The following is a 19,911-nucleotide window of genomic DNA, read 5'->3' on the forward strand; positions in this document are numbered from 1 at the left end:
CACACTAGATACACACACCACATACACACACACTAGATATATACACACTAGATACACACACCACATACACACACACTAGATATATACACACTAGATACACACACCACATACACACACTAGATATACACACCACATACACACACACTAGATATACACACACGATATATCCACTAGATACACACACATGATACACACACGACAAACACACACACTGATACACATATACATGATACACACAACACCCATTCTCTGTAACTCTGCGTGATGTTCTGTAGCTGTTATCGATGAAGAAGAAGGAACCCTTCCTCCAGGAGTTTGAGGAAGGGCCTCTGAAGTTCAAACCTACGTACAAGTTCAACCGCAACGCTGACACCTACGATACCAGGTAACAGCTCACTGCTCAGTGAAATACACTCCTGTACAGCACACACAGTTCATACAGCCAACATGCTGTCTGACCAATCAATCAAACGGAGAGAGAGAGAGAGAGAGAGAGAGAGAGAGAGAGAGAGAGAGAGAGAGAGAGAGAGAGACAGAGAGAGAGAGAGAGACAGAGAGACAGAGAGACAGAGAGAGAGAGAGAGAGAGAGAGAGAGAGAGAGAGAGAGAGAGAGACAGAGAGACAGAGAGACAGAGAGAGAGAGAGAGAGAGTGACAGAGAGACAGAGAGAGAGAGAGAGAGAGAGAGACAGAGAGACAGAGAGAGAGAGAGAGAGACAGACAGAGAGACAGACAGACAGACAGACAGACAGACAGACAGACAGACAGACAGACAGACAGACAGACAGACAGACAGACAGACAGAGAGAGAGAGAGACAGACAGACAGAGAGAGAGAGAGAGAGAGAGACAGACAGACAGAGAGAGAGAGAGAGAGAGAGAGACAGACAGACAGAGAGAGAGAGAGAGAGAGAGAGAGAGAGACAGAGACAGACAGACAGAGAGAGAGACAGAGAGAGAGAGATAATATCAACAAGACAGAGGGGGAGAAGACATCATATCAACAAGATAGGAGAAAGTACACCAGACAGGACAGACTGACCCAAGACCCCCGGCACATAGACTATTGCAGCATAGACACTGAGGACTGAGAGAGTGGGTCGGGGGACACTCTGGCGCCGTACAAAGATACCCCTGGAGAGGGCCAACCAGGCAGGATATAAGCTCACCCACTTTTCCAAAGTACAGTTCCCACACCACCAAGGGGATATCAGCATTCACCTCTGGCCTGCTGGCCTCCCTACCTCTGAGGAAGCACAGTTCCCGCTCAGCCCAGTCAAAACTGTTCGCTGCTCTGGCACCCCAATGGTGGAACAAGCTCCCTCACGACGCCAGGACAGCGGAGTCAATCACCACCTTCCGGAGACACCTGAAACCCCACCTCTTTAAGGAATACCTGGGATAGGATAAAGTAATCCTTCTAACCCCCCCCCCCCACCCCCTTAAAAGATTTAGATGCACTATTGTAAGTGGTTGTTCCACTGGATATCATAAGGTGAATCAACCAATTTGTAAGTCGCTCTGGATAAGAGCGTCTGCTAAATTACTTAAATGTAAATGTACAGACGAATTACCCTGAGACAAGGCTGAGTTTTGCCGCCCGTATCTGAGGGGGCGCAAAACCGGACAGAAAGATCACGTCGATGACTGAACCCACCTGCGCTGAGTATTGCGAAAAATTCCTGGCAAAAAAGGCAGGTAGCCTAGTGGTTAGAGTGGAGGGGCGGCAGGTAGCCTAGTGGTTAGAGTGGAGGGGCGGCAGGTAGCCTAGTGGATAGAGTGGAGGGGCGGCAGGTAGCCTAGTGGTTAGAGTGGAGGGGCGGCAGGTAGCCTAGTGGTTAGAGTGGAGGGGCGGCAGGTAGCCTAGTGGATAGAGTGGAGGGGCGGCAGGTAGCCTAGTGGTTAGAGTGGAGGGGAGGCAGGTAGCCTAGTGGATAGAGTGGAGGGGCGGCAGGTAGCTTAGTGGTTAGAGTGGAGGGGCGGCAGGTAGCCTAGTGGTTAGAGTGGAGGGGCGGCAGGTAGCCTAGTGGTTAGAGTGGAGGGGAGGCAGGTAGCCTAGTGGATAGAGTGTTGGGCCAGTAACCGAAAGGTTGCTAGATCGAATCCCCCGAGCTGACAAGGTAAAAATCTGTCGTTCTGCCCCTGAACAAGGCAGTTAACCCACTGTTCCTAGGCTGTCATTGTAAATAATAATTTGTTCTTAAATGACTTGCCGAGTTAATTAAAGGTTAAATACATTTTAACAATACGCGACGCACCCCTCCTAGGAACGGCATGGAAGAACACCAGTAAGCCAGTGACTCAGCTCCTGTAATAGGGTTAGAGGCAGAGAATCCCAGTGGAGAGAGGGGAACCGGCCAGGCAGAGACAGCAAGGGCAGTTCGTTGCTCCAGCCTTTCCATTCACCATCACACTCCTGGGCCAGACTACACTCAATCATAGGACCTACTGAAGAGATGAGTCTTCAATAAAGACTTAAAGGTTGAGACTGAGTCAGCGTCTCTCACATGGATAGGCAGACCATTCCATAAAAATGGAGCTCTATAGGAGAAAGCCCTACCTCCAGCTGTTTGCTTAGAAATTCTAGGGACAATTAGGAGGCCTGCGTCTTGTGACCGTAGCGTACGTGTAGGTATGTACGGCAGGACCAAATCGGAAAGATAGGTAGGAGCAAGCCCATGTAATGCTTTGTAGGTTAGCAGTAAAACCTTGAAATCAGCCCTTGCCTTAACAGGAAGCCAGTGTAGGGAGGCTAACACTGGAGTAATGTGATCAAATGTTTTGGTTCTCATCAAGATTCTAGCAGCCGTGTTTAGCACTAACCTAAGTTTATTTATTGCTTTATCCAGGTAGCCGGAAAGTAGAGCATTCCAGTAGTCTAATCTAGAAGTGACAAAAACATGGATTATCTTTTCTGCATCATTTTTGGACAAAGGTTTCTGATTTTTGCAATGTTACAGAGATGGGGGAAAAAAACTGCTCTTGAAAAATGTTTGATATGTTTGCCGAAAGAGGAGTAAAGTAGAGGTCATTCACAGTTTTGTTTGAGACGACTGAGATTCATTGATCTGACAACAGATCCCTTTGTTTCTTTGGACCTAGAACTAGCATCTCTGTTTTGTCCGAGTTAAAAGTTGCAGTATAAAAATTGCCAGCATCCACTTCCTCAAGTCTGAAACCAATAATTCCAGGGTAGACAATTTTGGCTTCACCATGTTTCATTTGAAATGTGCCGTTTGCATAGCAGTGATGCATTTGCATTTTTGTTTCCCGAATGACATCACCAAGGGGTAGCATATACACTCTGTTGGCCAGTTTATTAGGTACAACCATTTAGTATTTTGGAACACCCTTTGCCTTCTGAGCATGTTGTTCAATTGGAACCCGGGGAGTGGTTGTCTGCTGCAACAGCCAATCCGTGAACAAGAACCAAGTTGTGAGTTCCGAGATGGCGTTCTTCATTGTTGTACCGCGCCGTTATTTGCCTGTTTTGTGCTCTGCCGGTTAGCTTGCACGATTCTTGCCATTCTACTTTCGACTTCTCAACAACGAGCTGTTTTCGCCCACAGGACTGCGGCTGACTGAATGTTTTTTGTTTGTCGCTCTTGAAAAGCCCAGGAGGCCAGCAGTTTCTAAGGTACAGGTGCGAGCCTGGCACCGACAATCATACAAGGCTCAAAGTCTCTTAGGTCACTGGTTTTGCCCATTCTAACATTCAATCGAACAGTAACTGAATGCCTCGATGCCTGTCTGCCTGCTTTATATAACAAGTTACAGCCATTTTTTGTGAACAGTGTGGTGTACTTAATAAACTGGCCACTGAGTGTGTCGTGAAAACAATAGTGGTCCTAGAACAGAATCTTGAGGAACACCGAAACTTACCATTAATTTGTCGGAGGACAACGCATCCACAGAGACAAATCTTTCCGACAGATTTTTATTTTATTTATTTTTATTTCACCTTTATTTAACCAGGTAGGCAAGTTGAGAACAAGTTCTCATTTACAATTGCGACCTGGCCAAGATAATGCAAAGCAGTTTGACACATACAACAACACAGAGTTACACATGGAGTAAAACAAACATACAGTACAGTCAATAATATAGTAGAAAAATAAGTCTATATACAAAGTGAGCAAATTAGGTGAAAAAAGGGAGGTAAAGGCAAAAAAGGCCATGGTGGCGAAGTAAATACAATATAGCAAGTAAAACATTGGAATGGTAGATTTGCAGTGGAAGAAAGTGCAAAGTAGAAATAGAAATAATGGGGTGCAAAGGAGCTAAATAAATAAATACAGTAGGGGAAGAGGTAGTTGTTTGGGCTAAATTATAGATGGGCTATGTACAGGTGCAGTGATCTGTGAGCTGCTCTGACAGCTGGTGCTTAAAGCTAGTGAGGGAGATAAGTGTTTCCAGTTTTAGAGATTTTTGTAGTTCGTTCCAGTCATTGGCTGCAGAGAACTGTAAGGAGAGTCAGCCAAAGGAGGAGTTGGCTTTAGGGGTGACCAGAGAGATATACCTGCTGGAGCGCATGCTACAGGTGGGTGCTGCTATGGTGACCAGCGAGCTGAGATAAGGGGGAACTTTACCTAGCAGGGTCTTGTAGATGACCTGGAGCCAGTGGGTTTGGCGATGAGTATGAAGCGATAAGATCTAAACCAGGGCAGAACTTGGCCATGTAGCCCAATTAGGGTTTCCAATCTCTCCAAAGAATGTAGTGATCGATGGTGTTGAACGCGGCACAAAGGTCTAGCATCATGAGGACAGACAGAGAGCTTTTGTCTGATGTCATTAGAAGGTAATTTACCACCTTCACGAGTGCAGTCTCAGTAGTATGATGGGGTCTAAAACCAGACTGGAGCATTTCCTATTCGTTATTTGTCTTCCGGAAAGCGGTGAGTTGCTGAAAGACAGCTTTTTTCATGAGACGAATGGGAGATTCAATATATGATTTTCCGGGACAAGGTTTGGCTTTTTCTGAAGAGGCTTTATTACTGCCACGTTCAGTGAGTTTAGTTCACATCCAGAAAATAGGGAGCCATTTCTTAAAGTTCAACATAGGAGGGCCAAGGACAGGAAGTAGCACCGCCAAGGACAGGAAGTAGCACCTTCAGTAGTTTAGTTGTAACGACCGTCGTTAGGAATGGACCAAGGCGCAGCGGGAATGTGGATACTCATATTTATTGATGAGAAACAAGTAAAGCATCCACATGAAAACCAACAAAACCAATACTCACGACGGCAACAGTGTGACAGGCTAAACAAGCAGTGATCACAAACAACTACCCACAACCCCAAAGAAAAACACACACTCCTATATAGGACTCCCAATCAAAGGCAACTCAACACACCTGCCTTCAATTGGGAGTCCAATCACCCACACAACATTTAACAAACACAAACCACCTGCCACATCCTGACCAAGACTAACACAATTACGCCCTCTGCTGGTCAGGACGTGACATTAGTTAGAATAGGGTCCAGTAGACAGCTGGAAGGTTTATCGGCCATCACAATTTTTGGTGAATGTGTCGAGAGATATAGGATTAAAAAACCCAGCATTATGTATTCCTTCCACAATCAGTACACACACCTGCCTTTCCCCGTCACGCGCATCAGCGATTATTGAACGCACTTGGACTCAATCACCTCTGTCATTACCTCCCCTATATCTGTCTGGTTCCCCGCTCTGTTCCCAGCTGCAGCATTAGTTTTCATATGTCCTTGTTTACCTGTGTGCTGACGCTGTTCCTGTTTTGTTGCCTGTCTGTTCCATATTAATAAATGTAACCTGCTTCTCATCTCCAGCGTCGGTCCTTACAGTCTCCAAGGTCTTGGCAGTTCTGTTCAGACTCGGGACAACTGAGTTTTGGAGAAATTCAAAGAACAGTCCGTAATTTGTTTTCTAATGTTCACGATCTTTTCGTCGTCGAAGAAGTTCATGAATTCATCACTGCTGAAGTGAAAGCCATCCTCTCTTGGCGAATGTTGTTTTTTAGTTAGCTTTTGCGACAGTATGAAAAAGAAATGTGGGATTGTTGTTATTCTCCTCAGTTAGGTTGGAGCAGCAGGGCTCTTCGATACTGCACGGTACTGTCTAGTCGGAAGACTTCCAGTTTGGTGGAGCGTCAGGGCTCGGGTATTTTCTGGAAGCATCAGGGCTCGGGTATTTTCTGGAAGCTTGCTTCAGGGCTCGGGTATTTTCTGGAAGCTTGCTTCAGGGCTCAGGTATTTTCTGGAAGCTTGCTTCAGGGCTCGGGTATTTTCTGGAAGCTTGCTTCAGGGCTCGGGTATTTTCTGGAAGCTTGCTTCAGGGCTCGGGTATTTTCTGGAAGCTTCAGGGCTCGGATATTTTCTGGAAGCTTCAGGGCTCAGGTATTTTCTGGAAGCTTGCTTCAGGGCTCGGGTATTTTCTGGAAGCTTGCTTCAGGGCTCGGGTATTTTCTGGAAGCTTGCTTCAGGGCTCAGGTATTTTCTGGAAGCTTGCTTCAGGGCTCGGGTATTTTCTGGAAGCTTGCTTCAGGGCTCGGGTATTTTCTGGAAGCACTCAATTTTCTGGACTTCGCTCATGTATTTTCTGGAAGCTTGCTTCAGGGCTCGGGTATTTTCTGGAAGCTTGCTTCAGGGCTCGGGTATTTTCTGGAAGCTTGCTTCAGGGCTCAGGTATTTTCTGGAAGCTTGCTTCAGGGCTCGGGTAATTTCTGGAAGAATCTGTGCTCATGTATTTTCTGGAAGCTTGCTTCAGGGCTCGGGTATTTTCTGGAAGCTTGCTTCAGGGCTCGGGTATTTTCTGGAAGCTTGCTTCAGGGCTCAGGTATTTTCTGGAAGCTTGCTTCAGGGCTCGGGTAATTTCTGGAAGCTGGCTCATGTATTTTCTGGAAGCTTGCTTCAGGGCTCGGGTATTTTCTGGAAGCTTGCTTCAGGGCTCGGGTATTTTCTGGAAGCTTGCTTCAGGGCTCGGGTATTTTCTGGAAGCTTGCTTCAGGGCTCAGGTATTTCCTGGAAGCTTGCTCCAGGGCTCAGGTATTTTCTGGAAGCTTGCTTCAGGGCTCAGGTATTTTCTGAAAGCTTCAGGGCTCAGGTATTTTCTGTATACCAGGGAGCTAATTTCTTGTGACAACTGTTTTATGTTTTTAGGGGTGCTACTGCATCTTGGGTATTAAACAAGATTAAATTTAGATCCTCAGTTAGGTGGTTAACTGAGTGTTGTACTCTGACGTCCTTGGGTAGGTGGAGGGAGTCTGGAAGGGCATCTAGGAATCTTTGGTTTGTCCGTGAATTTATAGCACGGCTTTTGGAAATCCTTGGTTGGGGTCTGAGCAGATTATTTGTTGCGATTGCAAACGTAATAAAATGGTGGTCCGATAGTCCAGGATTATGAGGAAAAATATTAAGATCCACAATATATATTCAACAGGACAAAACTAGATCCAGAGTATGACTGTGGCAATGAGTAGGTCCTGAGACATGTTGGATGAAACCCACTGAGTCGATGATGGCTCCGAAAGCCTTTTGGAGTGGGTCTGTGGACTTCTCCATGTGAATATTGAAGTCACCAATTTTTTTATATATATCTTCCATGACTACAAGGTCCGATAGGAATTCAGGGAATTTAATGAGGAACGCTGTATATGGCCTTTAACCAGTAGCTAAAAGTAGGATTTGGTAGGCTACATAGATTTCATGACTTGAACCTCAAAATATGTGTCAATTATAAATGTTGTGTCAAAGTCTAGCTATGTTAGACATGGTCACTATTGTAGCCAGGAGCAGAGTTGTCATTTAGCACGGTAAATTCATCAGGCTACGTTTTAGTCAGGCCAATCACATTAAGTTTATGATCAGTGATTAGTTCATTGACATTGGAGGTGAGGGATCTAACATTAAGTGGTCCCATTTTCAGAGGTGAGTTATTATCACAATATTTTTTCATTAATAACAGGAATGGAGGAGTTCTTTATTTGAACAAGATTGAAAAACACCGCCATGTTTAGCTTTGCCCAACCTAGTTTTAGCCTCACCCAGCACCATCTTCAGATTTGCGTTTACGTTGGTAGCCCTGGTAAACAATGAATGATCGCTGGATGATATTGTGGGTAATGTAGTCGCCAAAGACTAGGGATTTCAATTAGTCAGGGCTAACGGTGAGAGGCTTCAGTGGCTCAGACCCCGTAACGGGTGGAGGAGAGACCTGAGAAGGCTCAGACCCCGTAACGGGTGGAGGAGAGACCTGAGAAGGCTCAGACCCCGTAATGGGTGGAGGAGTGACCTGAGAAGGCTCAGACCCCGTAACGGGTGGAGGAGTGACCTGAGAAGGCTCAGACCCCGTAATGGGTGGAGGAAAGACCTGAGAAGGCTCAGACCCTGTAACAGGTGGAGGAGAGACCTGAGAAGGCTCAGACCCCGTAACGGGTGGAGGAGAGACCTGAGAAGGCTCAGACCCTGTAACGGGTGGAGGAAAGACCTGAGAAGGCTCAGACCCCGTAACGGGTGGAGGAGAGACCTGAGAAGGCTCAGGCTCTGGTTAAAGGTTTCTATCGGCTGAATGAGCGACCCCGGTCGACAATCCCGACAGCATTTCTTTCCGGAAGCCATGAGAAAATTGTCTCGCTGCGTGGACTGTGCGTAGGATTTATACTACTATCTGTACTTACTGGTGGCACAGACGCTGTTTCATCCTTTCCTACACTTAAATTGCCCTTGCCTAATGATTGCATCTGAAGCTGGGTTTGCAGCACGGCTGTCCTCGCCATAAGGCGCTCGTTCTCCTTTATATGAGGACAGCGACTGCAACGAGAAGGCATCATGTTACTTTGTTTTGGCTGGTGGATGTTGAGCAGATCCATGTCCAGATTTTAAAAGTCAAATGAAAAAAAGTTGAGTGAAGATAAAACTAAAATGTTAGGAAACTCGTTAAATACAGAGTTTGATTGAACGGTTAATAAAAGTAAAAAGCAAACGTTTGGCAGGTAACCAAGTAGCAACATACAGCACAGCAGAATGACTCAGAAACGGCATCAGGTGTTCAATCATGTGTTTCAGGTCCAATGTGTTGTTCTCACTACCGCTTTGTTCCTTTTCTCCGCTCTTCTATGTTCTGTGAAGATCTGTACTCTCTCTCTCTCTCTCTCTCTCTCTCTCTCTCTCTCTCTCTCTCTGTCTCTCTCTCTCTCTCTCTCTCTGTCTCTCTGTCCTCTCTCTCTATCTGTCTCTCTCTCTCTCTCTCTCTCTCTCTCCTCTCTCTCTCTCTCTCTCTCTCTCTCTCTCTCTCTCTGTCTCTCTGTCCTCTCTCTCTATCTGTCTCTCTCTCTCTCTCTCTCTCTCTCTCTCTCTCGCTCTCTCTCTCTCTCTCTCTCTCTCTCTCTCTCTGTTCTCTGTCTCTCTTCTCTCTTCTCCATCTCTCTCTCTCTCTCTCTCTTCTCTCTCTCTCTTCTCTCTCTCTCTCTCTCTCTGTTCTGTCTCTCTTCTCCATCTCTCTCTCTCTCTTCTCTCTCTCTCTTCTCTCTCTCTCTCTCTCTCTCTGTTCTGTCTCTCTTCTCCATCTCTCTCTCTCTCTTCTCTCTCTCTCTCTCTCTGTTCTGTTCTGTCTCTCTTCTCTCTCTCTCTTCTCCATCTCTCTCTATCTCTCTCTCTTCTCTCTGTTTATCTTTCACTGTATCTCTCTCTCTCTAGCTCTCTCTCTCTAGCTCTCTCTCTCTTTCTTTCTGTAAATTCAATTCAAAGGGCTTTATTGGCATGGGAAACATGTTTACATTGCCAAAGCAAATGGAATAGACAATAAACAAAAGGGAAATAAACAAGGGAAACATTTAGTGAAAATTACACACACAAATGTTTTTAAATATTATTGTCTGTGTACAGTGTTGCAACAATCTCTCTTGCTCTCTCTCTCTCTCTCTCTAACTCTCTACCTCTCTCTCTAACTCTCTACCTCTCTCTCTCTCTACCTCTCTCTCTACCTCTCTCTCTAACTCTCTACCTCTCTCTCTCTCTCTACCTCTCTCTCTCTACCTCTCTCTCTAACTCTCTACCTCTCTCTCTCTCTAACTCTCTACCTCTCTCTCTAACTCTCTACCTCTCTCTCTCTCTCTACCTCTCTCTCTCTCTCTACCTCTCTCTCTCTCTACCTCTCTCTCTCTACCTCTCTCTCTCTACCTCTCTCTCCACCTCTCTCTACCTCTCTCTCTCTACCTCTCTCTCTCTACCTCTCTCTCTACCTCTCTCTCTCTACCTCTCTCTCTCTACCTCTCTCTCTCTACCTCTCTCTCCACCTCTCTCTTTCCTTCTCTCTGTTAAGACATATGCTCTCTTCTCTTTGTACTCCACAGCACTCAGAAGACATGGTTGGGCTTTAAGTAAGAGCTGATTAGTGTCTGTTTTTATGCAAGACCCCACCCCTACCGTCCCTGACCCTAACCCCACCCCAACCGTCCCTGACCCTAACCCCTGACCCTAACCCCCTGACCCTAACCCCCGGCCCTAACCCCTGACCCTAACACCATTCCTGACCCTAACCCCTGACCCTAACCCCCTGACCCTAACCCCTGACCCTAACCCCCTGACCCTAACCCCCTGACCCTAACCCCCGACCCTAACCCCTGACCCTAACACCATTCCTGACCCTAACCCCTGACCCTAACCCCTGACCCCTCACCCCTGACCCTAACCCCACCCCAACCGTCCCTGACCCTAACCCCTTACCCTTACCCCATTCCTGACCCTAACCCCTGACCCCTTACCCCATTCCTGACCCTAACCCCTGACCCTAACCCCTGACCCAACCCCTGACCCTAACCCCTGACCCTAACCCCTGACCCTAACCCCTGACCCTAACCCCCTGACCCTAACCCCTGACCCTTACCCCATTCCTGACCCTTACCCCTGACCCTAACCCCCTGACCCTAACCCCCTTACCCCTGACCCTTACCCCCTGACCCTAACCCCATCCCTGACCCTATCCCCCTGACCCTAACCCCATTCCTGACCCTAACCCCATTCCTGACCCTAACCCCCTGACCCTAACCCCATTCCTGACCCTAACCCCATTCCTGACCCTGACCCCTGACCCTTACCCCATTGCTGACCCTAGCCCTCTGTTAGGGTCAGGCATGTTGTGGATATGTCAGTGCACAGAACAAAACATCATGGATAACTAATCTTCAGTTTGTAAAATGATTTGTGGGAACAAGGCACACATGGAAAGAATCAGCATCGACATACATCGATATTCGATACAGATATTCAGAAAATACAATGAATGATTTCAAACACGACTGCGTTACGTTAACTCCTAATAGGCTGTTGACCTTAATGACCTTTTTGGACTGCTCTATTATTAAAAATATCTAATGTTGTCTCCATGGCGCCGTTCAGCAAGCTATGGAGGAGACCTCTAGTGAAAGGACTTCAAGGAAGTGTTGTAGCCATTGACTTATACTGAGCTTTATGTGGAGGTTTCCATCTCGTCAACAACATTATTTTTTGGACGCCAGTCAGTCCAGACAAACATACTCGTTTTTGGGATACTGTGCGAATCAGTGAAGAGTCATCGTTCAACAATAGTGACCAGAAAATATTAACACTGGGGCAGTCCCTCTTCATGTGACCAGAAGATATTAACACTGAGGCAGTCCCACATCATGTGACCAGGAGATATTAACACTGAGGCAGTCCCTCTTCATGTGACCAGGAGATATTAACACTGAGGCAGTCCCTCTTCATGTGACCAGAAGATATTAACACTGAGGCAGTCCCACATCATGTGACCAGGAGATATTAACACTGAGGCAGTCCCTCTTCATGTGACCAGAAGATATTAACACTGGGGCAGTCCCTCTTCATGTGACCAGGAGATATTAACACTGGGGCAGTCCCACATCATGTGACCAGGAGATATTAACACTGGGGCAGTCCCACATCATGTGACCAGGAGATATTAACACTGAGGCAGTTCCACATCATGTGACCAGGAGATCTTCACACTGGGGCAGTCCCACATCATGTGACCAGGAGATCTTCACACTCGGGCAGTCCCACATCATGTGACCAGAAGATATTCACACTGGGGCAGTCCCACATCATGTGACCAGAAGATTTTCACACTGGGGCAGTCCCACATCATGTGACCAGGAGATCTTCACACTGGGGCAGTCCCACATCATGTGACCAGGAGATCTTCACACTGGGGCAGTCCCACATCATGTGACCAGTAGATATTAACACTGAGGCAGTCCCACATCATGTGACCAGGAGATATTAACACTGGGGCAGTCCCACATCATGTGACCAGAAGATACTTACACTGGGGCAGTCCCACATCATGTGACCAGGAGATATTCACACTGGGGCAGTCCCACATCATGTGACCAGGAGATATTAACACTGGGGCAGTCCCACATCATGTGACCAGGAGATCTTCACACTGGGGCAGTCCCACATCATGTGACCAGAAGATATTAACACTGGGGCAGTCCCACATCATGTGACCAGGAGAAATTAACACTGGGGCAGTCCCACATCATGTGACCAGGAGATATTAACACTGGGGCAGTCCCACATCATGTGACCAGAAGATCTTCACACTGGGGCAGTCCCACATCATGTGACCAGGAGATATTCACACTGGGGCAGTCCCATATCATGTGACCAGGAGATATTAACACTGGGGCAGACCCACATCATGTGACCAGGAGATCTTCACACTGGGGCAGTCCCACATCATGTGACCAGAAGATATTCACACTGGGGCAGTCCCACATCATGTGACCAGGAGATATTAACACTGGGGCAGTCCCACATCATGTGACCAGGAGATCTTCACACTGGGGCAGTCCCACATCATGTGACCAGGAGATATTCACAATGGGGCAGTCCCACATCATGTGACCAGGAGATATTAGCACTGGGGCAGTCCCACATCATGTGACCAGAAGATATTCACAATGGGGCAGTTCCACATCATGTGACCAGGAGATATTAGCACTGGGGCAGTCCCACATCATGTGACCAGAAGATATTCACAATGGGGCAGTCCCACATCATGTGACCAGGAGATATTAACACTGGGGCAGTCCCACATCATGTGACCAGGAGATATTAACACTGGGGCAGTCCCACATCATGTGACCAGAAGATATTCACAATGGGGCAGTTCCACATCATGTGACCAGAAGATCTTCACACTGGGGCAGTCCCACATCATGTGACCAGGAGAGCTTCACATTGGGGCATTCCCACATCATGTGACCAGAAGATCTTCACACTGGGACAGTCCCACATCATGTGACCAGAAGATCTTCACACTGGGGCAGTCCCACATCATGTGACCAGGAGATATTCACACTGAGGCAGTCCCACATCATGTGACCAGAAGATATTCACAATGGGGCAGTCCCACATCATGTGACCAGGAGATATTAACACTGGGGCAGTCCCACATCATGTGACCAGAAGATCTTCACACTGGGGCAGTCCCACATCATGTGACCAGAAGATACTCACACTGGGGCAGTCCCACATCATGTGACCAGGAGATATTAACACTGGGGCAGTCCCACATCATGTGACCAGAAGATCTTCACACTGGGGCAGTCCCACATCATGTGACCAGAAGATCTTCACACTGGGGCAGTCCCACATCATGTGACCAGGAGATATTCACACTGGGGCAGTCCCACATCATGTGACCAGGAGATCTTCACAATGGGGGCAGACCCACATCATGTGACCAGGAGATCTTCACAATGGGGCAGTCACATATCATGTGATATAATCTGGGAATTAACTTGCAGTGTATTAGTTGATGATTCAAATTGAGATACTGTTTTAAGACTAATCATCACTCGGTTACGCCACTGTCCCAACCCCACCCCAACCATTCCCTCCCTGACAGACAGAGGCGCCCTCTCTGTCCTACCGTTCCAGCCTGCTGTTCCCTGGGTAGTGTAACGGCTGTCTTTGGGTAGAGAGGACCAAGGCGCAGCGGGTTGCGTGCTCATCATTATATTTATTTGAAATAAAGACTGTGAACACGGAAAAAACAATAAACAACGAAACGACGACAGGAAACAGTTTAGCAGGCTATACACATAACAGCAGTGCTAAAGACAACTACCCACAAAATACCAACCCAAACACACACCTCTATATAGGACTCTCAATCAGAGGCAACTAGAAAACACCTGCCTCCAATTGAGAGTCCAGCACCCAATCCTAAACATAGAAAAACTAAACTAGACAGAACGTAGAAATACATACAAAACACAAACCCTCTGCCACGTCCTGACCAAAACTAATACAATTACTCCCTCTGCTGGTCAGGACGTGACAGGTAGAGGATACACACCTACCTTAACCCCCACCTGCCTGACAACTGTGTCAGTGAACACATCTAGAATACTGGTATAACCACAGTACAATTAAACAAGCCTCCTACCCCACCCCACCCATCCCTGACCTTAACACCTGCCCCAAACCCATGGCACCCTGTGTGTCCCGGCAGAAGGCCATCCCTGGTGCTGCCTCTAACCATGTACTGCCCGACCCCTCCAACAATGTTCCACCACTCCCCCTCTACCCCACAAGGTGGGTGTGTTGAGAACTCTACCCCACAAGGTGGGTGTCTTTAGAACTCTACCCCACAAGGTGGGTGTGTTGAGAACTCTACCCCACAAGGTGGGTGTCTTGAGAACTCTACCCCACAAGGTGGGTGTCTTGAGAACTCTTCCCCACAAGGTGGGTGTCTTGAGAACTCTACCCAACAAGGTGGGTGTCTTGAGAACTCTACCCCACAAGGTGGGTGTCTTGAGAACTCTACCCCACAAGGTGGGTGTCTTTAGAACTCTACCCCACAAGGTGGGTGTCTTGAGAACTCTACCCCACAAGGTGGGTGTCTTGAGAACTCTACCCTACAAGGTGGGTGTCTTGAGAACTCTACCCAACAAGGTGGGTGTCTTTAGAACTCTACCCCACAAGGTGGGTGTCTTTAGAACTCTACCCCACAAGGTGGGTGTCTTGAGAACTCTTCCCCACAAGGTGGGTGTCTTGAGAACTCTACCCAACAAGGTGGGTGTCTTTAGAACTCTACCCTACAAGGTGGGTGTCTTGAGAACTCTTCCCCACAAGGTGGGTGTCTTTAGAACTCTACCCTACAAGGTGGGTGTCTTGAGAACTCTTCCCCACAAGGTGGGTGTCTTGAGAACTCTTCCCCACAAGGTGGGTGTCTTTAGAACTCTACCCCACAAGGTGGGTGTCTTGAGAACTCTACCCCCCAAGGTGGGTGTCTTGAGAACTCTACCCCACAAGGTGGGTGTCTTGAGAACTCTACCCCACAAGGTGGGTGTCTTGAGAACTCTACCCCACAAGGTGGGTGTCTTGAGAACTCTACCCCACAAGGTGGGTGTCTTGAGAACTCTACCCCACAAGGTGGGTGTCTTGAGAACTCTACCCCACAAGGTGGGTGTCTTGAGAACTCTACCCCACAAGGTGGGTGTTTTTAGAACTCTACCCTACAAGGTGGGTGTCTTGAGAACTCTACCCCACAAGGTGGGTGTCTTGAGAACTCTACCCCACAAGGTGGGTGTCTTGACAACTCTACCCCACAAGGTGGGTGTCTTGACAACTCTACCCCACAAGGCGGGTGTCTTGACAACTCTACCCCACAAGGTGGGTGTCTTTAGAACTCTACCCCACAAGGTGGGTGTCTTTAGAACTCTACCCCACAAGGTGGGTGTCTTGAGAACTCTACCCCACAAGGTGGGTGTGTTGAGAACTCTACCCCACAAGGTGGGTGTCTTGAGAACTCTACCCCACAAGGTGGGTGTCTTGAGAACTCTACCCCACAAGGTGGGTGTCTTTAGAACTCTACCCCACAAGGTGGGTGTCTTGAGAACTCTACCCCACAAGGTGGGTGTCTTGAGAACTCTACCCCACAAGGTGGGTGTCTTTAGAACTCTACCCCACAAGGTGGGTGTCTTTAGAACTCTACCCCACAAGGTGGGTGTGTTGAGAACTCTACCCCACAAGGTGGGTGTCTTTAGAACTCTACCCCACAAGGTGGGTGTCTTTAGAACTCTACCCCACAAGGTGGGTGTCTTGAGAACTCTACCCCACAAGGTGGGTGGCTTGATGACTCTACCCCACAAGGTGGGTGTCTTGAGAACTTTACCCCACAAGGTGGGTGTGTTGAGAACTCTAACCCCCAAGGTGGGTGTCTTTAGAACTCTACCCCCCAAGGTGGGTGTCTTGAGAACTCTACCCCACAAGGTGGGTGTCTTGAGAACTCTACCCCACAAGGTGGGTGTGTTGAGAACTCTACCCCACAAGGTGTGTGTCTTGAGAACTCTACCCCACAAGGTGGGTGTCTTTAGAACTCTACCCCACAAGGTGGGTGTCTTGAGAACTCTACCCCACAAGGTGGGTGTCTTGAGAACTCTACCCCACAAGGTGGGTGTTTTTAGAACTCTACCCTACAAGGTGGGTGTCTTGAGAACTCTACCCCACAAGGTGGGTGTCTTGAGAACTCTACCCCACAAGGTGGGTGTCTTGACAACTCTACCCCACAAGGTGGGTGTCTTTAGAACTCTACCCCACAAGGTGGGTGTCTTTAGAACTCTACCCCACAAGGTGGGTGTCTTGAGAACTCTACCCCACAAGGTGGGTGTCTTGAGAACTCTACCCCATAAGGTTGGTGTCTTGAGAACTCTACCAAGCAAGGTGGGTGTCTTTAGAACTCTACCCCACTAGGTGGGTGTCTTGAGAACTCTACCCCACAAGGTGGGTGTCTTGAGAACTCTACCCCACAAGGTGGGTGTTTTTAGAACTCTACCCTACAAGGTGGGTGTCTTGAGAACTCTACCCCACAAGGTGGGTGTCTTTAGAACTCTACCCCCAAGGTGGGTATCTTGAGAACTCTACCCCACAAGGTGGGTGTCTTGAGAACTCTACCCTACAAGGTGGGTGTGTTGAGAACTCTACCCCACAAGGTGGGTGTCTTTAGAACTCTACCCCACAAGGTGGGTGTGTTGAGAACTCTACCCCACAAGGTGGGTGTCTTTAGAACTCTACCCCACAAGGTGGGTGTCTTGAGAACTCTTCCCCACAAGGTGGGTGTCTTGAGAACTCTACCCAACAAGGTGGGTGTCTTTAGAACTCTACCCCACAAGGTGGGTGTGTTGAGAACTCTACCCCACAAGGTGGGTGTCTTGAGAACTCTACCCCACAAGGTGGGTGTCTTGAGAACTCTACCCCACAAGGTGGGTGTCTTGAGAACTCTACCCTACAAGGTGGGTGTCTTGAGAACTCTACCCAACAAGGTGGGTGTCTTTAGAACTCTACCCCACAAGGTGGGTGTCTTTAGAACTCTACCCCACAAGGTGGGTGTCTTGAGAACTCTTCCCCACAAGGTGGGTGTCTTGAGAACTCTACCCAACAAGGTGGGTGTCTTTAGAACTCTACCCTACAAGGTGGGTGTCTTGAGAACTCTTCCCCACAAGGTGGGTGTCTTGAGAACTCTACCCTACAAGGTGGGTGTCTTGAGAACTCTTCCCCACAAGGTGGGTGTCTTGAGAACTCTTCCCCACAAGGTGGGTGTCTTTAGAACTCTACCCCACAAGGTGGGTGTCTTGAGAACTCTACCCCCAAGGTGGGTGTCTTGAGAACTCTACCCCACAAGGTGGGTGTCTTGAGAACTCTACCCCACAAGGTGGGTGTCTTGAGAACTCTACCCCACAAGGTGGGTGTGTTGAGAACTCTACCCCACAAGGTGGGTGTCTTGAGAACTCTACCCCACAAGGTGGGTGTCTTGAGAACTCTACCCCACAAGGTGGGTGTCTTGAGAACTCTACCCCACAAGGTGGGTGTTTTTAGAACTCTACCCTACAAGGTGGGTGTCTTGAGAACTCTACCCCACAAGGTGGGTGTCTTGAGAACTCTACCCCACAAGGTGGGTGTCTTGACAACTCTACCCCACAAGGTGGGTGTCTTGACAACTCTACCCCACAAGGCGGGTGTCTTGACAACTCTACCCCACAAGGTGGGTGTCTTTAGAACTCTACCCCACAAGGTGGGTGTCTTTAGAACTCTACCCCACAAGGTGGGTGTCTTGAGAACTCTACCCCACAAGGTGGGTGTGTTGAGAACTCTACCCCACAAGGTGGGTGTCTTGAGAACTCTACCCCACAAGGTGGGTGTCTTGAGAACTCTACCCCACAAGGTGGGTGTCTTTAGAACTCTACCCCACAAGGTGGGTGTCTTGAGAACTCTACCCCACAAGGTGGGTGTCTTGAGAACTCTACCCCACAAGGTGGGTGTCTTTAGAACTCTACCCCACAAGGTGGGTGTCTTTAGAACTCTACCCCACAAGGTGGGTGTGTTGAGAACTCTACCCCACAAGGTGGGTGTCTTTAGAACTCTACCCCACAAGGTGGGTGTCTTTAGAACTCTACCCCACAAGGTGGGTGTCTTGAGAACTCTACCCCACAAGGTGGGTGGCTTGATGACTCTACCCCACAAGGTGGGTGTCTTGAGAACTTTACCCCACAAGGTGGGTGTGTTGAGAACTCTAACCCCCAAGGTGGGTGTCTTTAGAACTCTACCCCCAAGGTGGGTGTCTTGAGAACTCTACCCCACAAGGTGGGTGTCTTGAGAACTCTACCCTACAAGGTGGGTGTGTTGAGAACTCTACCCCACAAGGTGTGTGTCTTGAGAACTCTACCCCACAAGGTGGGTGTCTTTAGAACTCTACCCCACAAGGTGGGTGTCTTGAGAACTCTACCCCACAAGGTGGGTGTCTTGAGAACTCTACCCCACAAGGTGGGTGTTTTTAGAACTCTACCCTACAAGGTGGGTGTCTTGAGAACTCTACCCCACAAGGTGGGTGTCTTGAGAACTCTACCCCACAAGGTGGGTGTCTTGACAACTCTACCCCACAAGGTGGGTGTCTTTAGAACTCTACCCCACAAGGTGGGTGTCTTTAGAACTCTACCCCACAAGGTGGGTGTCTTGAGAACTCTACCCCACAAGGTGGGTGTCTTGAGAACTCTACCCCATAAGGTTGGTGTCTTGAGAACTCTACCAAGCAAGGTGGGTGTCTTTAGAACTCTACCCCACTAGGTGGGTGTCTTGAGAACTCTACCCCACAAGGTGGGTGTCTTGAGAACTCTACCCCACAAGGTGGGTGTTTTTAGAACTCTACCCTACAAGGTGGGTGTCTTGAGAACTCTACCCCACAAGGTGGGTGTCTTTAGAACTCTACCCCCCAAGGTGGGTATCTTGAGAACTCTACCCCACAAGGTGGGTGTCTTGAGAACTCTACCCTACAAGGTGGGTGTGTTGAGAACTCTACCCCACAAGGTGTGTGTCTTGAGAACTCTACCCCACAAGGTGGGTGTCTTTAGCACTCTACCCCACAAGGTGGGTGTCTTGAGAACTCTACCCCACAAGGTGGGTGTCTTGAGAACTCTACCCCACAAGGTGGGTGTCTTGAGAACTCTACCCCACAAGGTGGGTGTCTTGAGAACTCTACCCCACAAGGTGGGTGTCTTTAGCACTCTACCCCACAAGGTGGGTGTCTTGAGAACTCTACCAAGCAAGGTGGGTGTCTTGAGAACTCTACCCCACAAGGTGGGTGTCTTGAGAACTCTACCCCACAAGGTGGGTGTCTTTAGAACTCTACCCCACAAGGTGGGTGTCTTTAGAACTCTACCCCACAAGGTGGGTGTGTTGAGAACTCTACCCCACAAGGTGGGTGTCTTTAGAACTCTACCCCACAAGGTGGGTGTCTTTAGAACTCTACCCCACAAGGTGGGTGTCTTGAGAACTCTACCCCACAAGGTGGGTGGCTTGATGACTCTACCCCACAAGGTGGGTGTCTTGAGAACTTTACCCCACAAGGTGGGTGTGTTGAGAACTCTAA

General features: G+C 48.4%; 1 protein-coding gene across 2 annotated transcripts in view; it reads left to right on the forward strand.

Annotated features, from left to right (window-relative positions):
* The window catches only part of inpp5kb (inositol polyphosphate-5-phosphatase Kb), a 96,710-nt gene that overhangs the window by 60,008 nt on the left and 16,791 nt on the right, over nt 1-19,911 (forward strand). For both annotated transcript variants that reach the window (XM_045690278.1, XM_045690277.1), the window contains one exon: nt 276-385. In XM_045690278.1, coding sequence (XP_045546234.1) covers nt 276-385 — 110 coding nt within the window. The remainder of the gene's footprint in view (nt 1-275; nt 386-19,911) is intronic.

The sequence above is a fragment of the Salmo salar genome, chromosome ssa11 (assembly GCF_905237065.1).
Source record: "Salmo salar chromosome ssa11, Ssal_v3.1, whole genome shotgun sequence".
Lineage (NCBI taxonomy): Eukaryota > Metazoa > Chordata > Actinopteri > Salmoniformes > Salmonidae > Salmo > Salmo salar.